The 7,888-nt window shown below is 37.9% G+C and overlaps 1 protein-coding gene across 1 annotated transcript; it reads left to right on the top strand.

The window, feature by feature from the left end:
* The first annotated feature begins 3,761 nt into the window (after positions 1–3,761).
* LOC122047849 (putative clathrin assembly protein At2g25430) lies at positions 3,762–7,142 on the top strand. The gene is made up of 2 exons (XM_042609356.1): positions 3,762–4,074; positions 5,013–7,142. The coding sequence occupies exon 2, from the start codon at positions 5,042–5,044 to the stop codon at positions 6,917–6,919; it is 1,878 nt and encodes a 625-aa protein (XP_042465290.1). The 5' UTR covers positions 3,762–4,074; positions 5,013–5,041; the 3' UTR covers positions 6,920–7,142.
* The last annotated feature ends 746 nt before the right edge of the window (positions 7,143–7,888 follow it).

A 7,888-nucleotide genomic window follows, 5' to 3' on the forward strand; every position in this document is an offset into this window, starting at 1 on the left:
TGCGTCCTTACTGAGTCACTCTCTTCCAGTAACTTACTTCTACTTATCAAATGTTAAGTTACTTCCTTGACATTCAATCTGACCCACCAGGTCTTCCTGTCGGAATCACACATTCGGATTTTACCAATTGGGAATCGAATATCTCGACCTCCTACTGAAATCACACATCTGGACTTCAACCCATCGGGAATCGAACATCCCAACCTCCTACCAGAATCTCATATCTGGACTTCGTCAATCAAGAATCACACATCCCGACTGGACTTCTTGCCTGGTGTCTGTGGTCCTCTTGACCCATCAAGTTAGTCAACCCTGCGCACTCGGTAACAAGGTTAGATAAACCACACATCTAATTTTAATCCACTTATCATTCATCAAAACTCAGGTTTGATCATTGGTGTCAATTACACCAATAACATTGAGTAACAAATATAATAGATCTCTGAACAAGCTCCGTTTCACACTGAAAATTGAATCGTTTTTATATCCGAGTTAAAAGTTATGACTTTTGAAAGTTTGCTCTGTTAGGACTTCCTAGTTTCCTAGCATCCGATAACTTGTGTCCTACTGAGAGTTCATTGTTGCCTGATATTAGGTCAACCTTGACCTACCGAGACTTCATGTATTATGCCATCTCCTCATTAGACTTTTGATCGCAAAGTGTCCGGTCAATCATGACTCACTTGGATTTTTTTTGTTGACAACTATCTATTAGACTTTCGATTACCAAGTGTCCGATTAACCGTAATCCACTTGGACTTTACTCTTGCCAACTATCTATTAGACTTCTGATCATCAAGTGTCTTGTTAACCGGGACCCATTTGGACCTTTTGTATTCTATGCACCAAGTGTCAGGTTAACCGTAACCTACTTGAACTTTTCATATCTTATAAAATATACAATCAACTTTAATCTACTTGACTTTTCGCTCAACTAATTTAACATATTGATCATCTGTCAAGTATTTGGTTAACATTGACCTATTTGACATCACACTCGACCAAATAATATATTGATCAAATATCGAAACCCCAACTCAAGTCAACTCAAATTTAGTCAAACTTAATCATGGGTCAATTGCACCAATATTTTTTTACGTTGTGCAACTACCAAATAGGTTATATATAGCAACTACCGAGTCGCTTCTATATATTATGATTAAATCCTAAATCTTAAAATTTTAAATCTTAAATCATAAACTTTGAACATTAAAATAGTTGAGTTTTCACATTGTAACCACTACAGAGTAGCTTCTATACGTTATGATTAAACACAAATACTATTATATCAAAATATTCTTTATAAATTTAGTTAAAATTATTTAAATTTCATCAAAATAATTTTAAATGAATCAAAATTATTTTAAAATAGTAGCTAGTCGTAACTATTATAATAACTCTGAAAGTGTTCTCTTAAGATGGACAGTTGACTAGCGTATAGTAGTATTGTTACCATGATGTTTGAGAGTCAAATCCCGGTTAGTAGTCGGGGCGTCTGTTCTCTCCTATATGTTATTCAACTGTCTAAGGTTAGTAGTCTCTCATGATTTACTTCTTTCGTATTGATATAGAAACAAACTGATAGAAATATTATGAGCAAGTGAATCATTTTTTACCACCATTATAATAATGCTCAAAGTAAGAAATAATATTGTAACATTTATTCGGTAGCTATTAAGGTAATGTGGGAGAAGGATAAGAAGTATTTTAGCGATGGAATGTAATGAGACTTTTTGGTTTTTTTTTTGGAATTCTTTTTAAGGAACGCCCTTTATATGATTTATATAATTTAAGGCGCCCATTTAATTTTTATTTGTATATAAGAAATTTAAATGCGGTTCACATGTGCACATGATTGTGTAAGAGTACACGTGATGATAAAATATGAATATGTTCGTTCTCAATATCTTCGTCATTTCATCTCAGGGTTAATACAGAGAAAGTAAATTATGGATAACTATTAATCTTTAGAATAATAATTGACATATAAGGATTGTTTAAGAGTAGACACACAACTTGTAGAGCTTGACGATTAAATTGGTGTTGGCTGAAAGTGCTCTGAAGATTACACAAGGATGACATGGGTCGACTAAGGGACTATAAGTTGGAGCATAGACTTATAGTTGTAAGATTGGGCAAAATCATGCTGTACAGTTGTAAGAGTAGAGTGACATATAATTTGGATGATTAAGGTAGTTCCTGACTTAGGTGATCAATCTAAAGGTAGATTGATCATGCCAATGCACTAGACAAGGTGATGTCAATTGACTAACGTATTAATTCGATTAAGTAGTCAGCTTATTAGATTGTTTATGAGTAAACTATCTATATCCAAAACTGAGATGATTGGGCAATCAAATGGTCAAATTGAGTCAATTCTATAGTAAACTGAATCTCAATTAGAAATATATGGTAAAAATATTATGCATAGAAAATTTGCAATGCTAGATGAGTTACAAGATAAAACAACTACTCACTGCAAACAACCAATGGGGAAGGAAATCAGGTTCCATCTAATTTTGGATGGATGAAAAAAAAAATCAAAATTATTAGAAATTTATTCTTTCCTTAATTTGCATTAAGTAAATTTTTTAAAAAATCAACTCCTATATATAGTCATGATCCTTTTACAATCATCCCTTCCCTCGACATTATTTTTTTTTTTTTGAAGATAAACGACGTTAGTGAATTATTCTATTTATTAATATTAAAAATAAATGAAACGAAAAGTCAAATATTTTTAGTAATTAACAAAGGTTGGTTAATCAATAAATAATAGGTCACCAGCCCAAAGAACTAAGTCCAAGAATTAGTTAACCGACTAATTAATCATCACCCATTAATTCCACAATTTCAAGTAAGTCAAATAAATCAATTCAATGAAGTGCTTTGGATTCATCAAAAATAATATACCAAGAGTATTTAATTTGAGACATCTAATGATTTAATTTTGATGAATTAATAAATAATTTTTTAATGGATAATTAATGTAAAAATATTAAATTTATTGATTGTTTGTTATAAGTACTTCTTAATTTACTCTATGATAAATTTTGATGCAACTTAAAAATTAATATGATATTAATTCATCTACTTGAATCAAAACTAATTTTAAAATATAATATAATAAAAGAAAATTAGAATGTGGGACATAAATTTATTTTAACGCAATATTAACTTTGTTCATATCAATCACACCATGTCCATGTTAGCTTTGCAGCTGCTATCTAACTCCTATAAAAATTTAATTATGATCATATTAAAATAATTTATATTAAATTAATAAAAAAATTATATAAAAAGTATTTTAAAATAATAATAATAACAATACTGTAAATGTTCATTTGATTTTTACCTAAAAGTTTATAATTATATTTAATAATAATTTTAAAATTTCGCTTTTCAGTTGTTTTCGGCAACGACAACAGCCACTAACTCGCGCGGTAGCACCAAAAACGTCATTTTCTTTATATCGGCGTCTCCGTTACGTTCATGTCCCACCCATCGTTTTATTCAATTGTCGCGGTGGCCTTGCGACAATGCGACACGTTGTGTCGCTTCGGCAGCCCCGCTACAAGTTGGAAGCTGTACCCAACGATCGTCCCCACACCGCCCCGCACCAATCTTCCTATGCGAGTTCGCTGCGGAGCTGCATCAGAGTATATCGAACGGTTGGAAGTCGTTATCGCATGGACGAGTCTATGCCACTACATCCGATTTCTTTTCAAATTCCTATACGCCTCATCCTTATCGCCTTATTTGTTTGTTTATTAGGGAGCTCTCCAACCGCGTGCTGGTTTGGCTCCTGCCGCCGCCCTCGACGGCCATTTCTACTCGAATCTCTCGGTAGATCCCGGCGCCATATCCGGCGATATAAGGCGACAAGGAAGAGCAGCGGTTCCCTCTCGGCCTCTTTGTCGGTTCTTTTCGCCGTCCACGGCGTCGGAAATTGAGGGATTCGCCCGGAGGACTCGAAGATCGAAGGAAGATCCGGGCGCTGGGTATCTCACCTTTTCAATCTCGAGATTAGCTTTCTGGAGTGTGATCTTTGGCGCAAGAGGACACGGTGATCAGGTGATTATTTATGCTTTCCTTAACTAGTCGTGTTTCTGAGCTTGCTGTATAGATCTACCAGTTCGTTTGCTACTTGTGTGTGTATTTTTCCTAATCGGATAGATGTTCCCATACTTATGAACCGATTCTGGCTGCTGCTAGAGATTTGCGGGCAAAGCTGCTTCTGAGTTACTGTCTCTCTCTCTCTCTCTCTCTCGTCATCTTCTTCTTCTATAAAATCTTCTGCGAATTAATCAATCGGTTGAGGCTATTATAGATCCCAAGGGTTTATGCTTCTGGTCCAATTTCTTTGGAAAAAAATCTGTATCAATGGTCATTTTTAGTCTAATCTTTCTTTTCATCAAACTGGTATTTTATGAACAGTCAAAAAGGTGTGCCAAATGTCCATTATGCGTCTCGAGGGACTCGATTTTCTCGTTGAGCAGGAATTTCTTCGAGGCCCATCTGCATCTCTACTTTGAAATTGTTTTCCTTTGAATAATAACCCCACAAGTCACTCCTTTGACCAAAAAAAGGTGGGCTAATTATGTGAAAAGCGACAAAAAAAGAGAGAGAAGATTAGCGTGACAGAATGATAATCTAGGAATATACAGTGGGGTCTTCCCGTGTCGTATTGAACTGCTGTTACAGGTTTTGTATATTACTGTCACATCCTTAGACAATCAATTTGGGTACATTGTCTACGAAGAATCTTCTTCTCGTCTAAATGTAGAACTTTTGGTTGTTTTTGGGACATTCTTGTTCTTGGTCTATTGAAAGGAGAATGGATTCTAGTTTTCACTTTTATTTGCGTGAACATGACTGATATTATGCATCTTACAAATCGCCTCAGATTTTTCTTGATATTATGAATGATGAATACCATTATTAGTGTTCTTCTTCTTATGCTTAACATTTAGAACTTCTTCTTCTTATGCTTAACATTTAGAATCCTCCAGGCAATATATTGCTTAAAGGAATAGAAGAAATGGCACCAAGCATTAGAAAGGCTCTGGGAACAGTGAAGGACCAGACTAGCATTGGCCTGGCTAAGGTTTCAAGCAACATGGCTCCTGAACTCGATGTGGCTATAGTCAAGGCAACCAGTCATGATGATGAACCTGCTAATGAGAAGTACCTACGTGAGATTTTGAACATGACATCCTACTCCAGGGGTTATGTCAGTGCTTGCATTGCTACCATTTCGAGGAGGCTCGGTAAGACTCGTGATTGGGTTGTGGCCCTCAAGGCCCTGATGCTTGTTCATCGCCTTATGGTTGATGGTGATCTTGCATTCCAACATGAGATTCTCTATGCCACCAGGAGAGGAACTCGCCTGTTGAACATGTCTGATTTCCGTGATGAGGCACATTCCAATTCCTGGGATCACTCGGCCTTTGTTCGCACCTATGCTCTCTATTTGGATCAGCGGTTAGAGTGCATAATGTATGAAAGGAAACAAGGTGGTGGCAGCAGCCGCTCAAATGAATCTGGAACCGACCGCTGGAGATCCCCACAACGACATGGTGACCATGATCCTTATGCATATGGGAGTTATGGAAGGTCCTCATACTCGTCCCCTCGGGGTAATAGAAGAGATGGGTATGAAGAACGTCAGGATGGGGAAGAGAAGAAGCCACCAACACCACTGAGAGACATGAACCCAGAGAGGGTGTTGGGCAAGATGTATCATTTACAGCAGCTACTCGGGCGTTTGCTTGCTTCCCGCCCCACAGGCAATGCAAAACATAGCAGGATGATCCTCGTTGCTCTTTACCCTCTCGTACGAGAGAGCTTTCAGCTCTACGCCGATACATGTGAGATACTCGCCGTTCTCCTAGATCGCTTCTTTGACATGGAATATCCTGACTGTGTCAAATCATTTGAGGCATATGCTAGTGCCGCAAAGCAGATAGATGAGCTGTGTGATTTCTATGCTTGGTGCAAGGATACAGGAGTGGCAAGGTATTCAGAGTACCCAGAAGTGCAACGCATTACTGACAAACTTCTGGAGACGTTGGAGGAGTTTGTGAGGGATAGAGGGAGGAGGCCAAAGAGCCCTCCAAAAGAAACAATCCCTGCACCTGCAGGGGATGAAGAACCAGAGCAGGACATGAACAGCATCAAAGCTCTTCCTGCACCATCTGACTACAAGGAAGAGGAGCCGGAGCCAGCAGTGGAGCCAATCAATCAGCAGCCTCCGGAATTACCACCTGACCTGGTGGATCTAAGAGAGGATGGTTTGACAGCTGACGACCACTCTAATAATCTTGCATTAGCCCTTTTCCAGGGGCCAGCAGCCGCAAATGGTTCATGGGAAGCATTCCCTTCATCAAATAGTGACCCTGGCGTGACCTCCGCCTGGCAGAATCCTGCAGCAGAACCCGGAAAAGAAGACTGGGAGCTTGTCCTTGTGGAGACTGCCAGCAATCTATCAAAGCAAAAGGCTGCAATGGGCGGAGGGCTGGATCCATTACTACTGAATGGCATGTATGATCAAGGTCTAGTGAAGCAGCAAGTTAATGCCCAGGCGAACGGAGGGAGCGCGAGCAGTGTAGCCTTGCCAGTCCCCGGACGAGGCTCCGCACCTGTGCTCGCCCTTCCTGCGCCTGATGGTTCAGTGCAGACAATTGGGCAGGACCCTTTCGCGGCATCCCTCAGTATCCCGCCACCTTCCTATGTTCAAATGGCAGAGATAGAGAAGAAACAGCAGCTGCTAGTCCAGGAGCAGCTCGTATGGCAGCAGTACTCGAAGGATGGTATGCAGGGTCAGGCCAGCTTGGTCAGGATCAACAACGCCTTCATGCCCAACCCCGGGATGCCCTATGGCATGCCGGCAGGCCGGTACTACTCTCCTACCTATTGAATATCTTGTTCCTATTCAATTATGTATTTTGTTTTGCCTCAGTTTTGTTTAGTGTTGATCACCCGCTGTTATATGTGTATTGATTATAGTGTGTTCCATGGATTATGTTGTGTTGAGAGACTCTTATGGTGGTGGCATATATCTTATGTGAACCTCTTAATCGAGTGCTCTCCGAACTATTCTTTCCATATTATTTGATTGCATTGGTTGGAGTTTTTCTTTCTGAGTTGACTTATTAGGATCTAGAAGTTGAAATACTGATTGACGTTAGGATAAGAATGGGTTGACTTTTTCTTACTCATGCTGATTGAAAGTCAACATTGAATTTGATCTGCTGGTCAAATTGGTCTAATAGCCATTGATTTTTATTTTATTTTTTCCTTGATTCTTGTATTATTTGTGATAGAAATTGCCATGATTAGACGATGCAATACATACACGAAGAAAATTAAAATTTATATTAATGCAAAATTTATCCATTACATATGATTTTAACCTCTTTTATAGGTTATCTACTTTTTATATAAAATGGTAATTTTTTAAATAAAACTTTAAATAATTTTAATTATAATTAAATTTTAGACTGTTATTCTACTGAATTAGAAAGAATTTGTCGTGTTTCTTTGTTTGAAAATTCACATAATTTATTTAATTAATTATTGATATAATATATATTTATTTAAGTAAATTACGAGTTAAATTAATTTTTTTGAATCAAATGTTTAAAATTCAAAATGGTTAACTCATTTTAAAAATAATAGCAAAAAATCTGGGGTAAAATGAAATTTACCTTTTAATAAAATTTAAACTCGTTTGCGATATTTTCTCACTCTACTCTCTCTGTCCCCCTCATTCTTCCATCTACGACCGCCTCTCCCCTCTCCATATCGCCGCCGCCAATGGCCGCATCGAGGTTCGCCTATCGCCCCTTTCTCCAACTCCCTTTTCTTAGTGATTTATTGATCGGAT

The sequence above is a fragment of the Zingiber officinale genome, chromosome 2B, assembly GCF_018446385.1.
Source record: "Zingiber officinale cultivar Zhangliang chromosome 2B, Zo_v1.1, whole genome shotgun sequence".
Classification (NCBI taxonomy): Eukaryota; Viridiplantae; Streptophyta; class Magnoliopsida; order Zingiberales; family Zingiberaceae; genus Zingiber; species Zingiber officinale.

Bases quoted from the DNA above. Each gene is read 5' to 3' on its own strand.
- LOC122047849 (XM_042609356.1), top strand. From the start codon at position 5,042: ATGGCACCAAGCATTAGAAAGGCTCTGGGAACAGTGAAGGACCAGACT.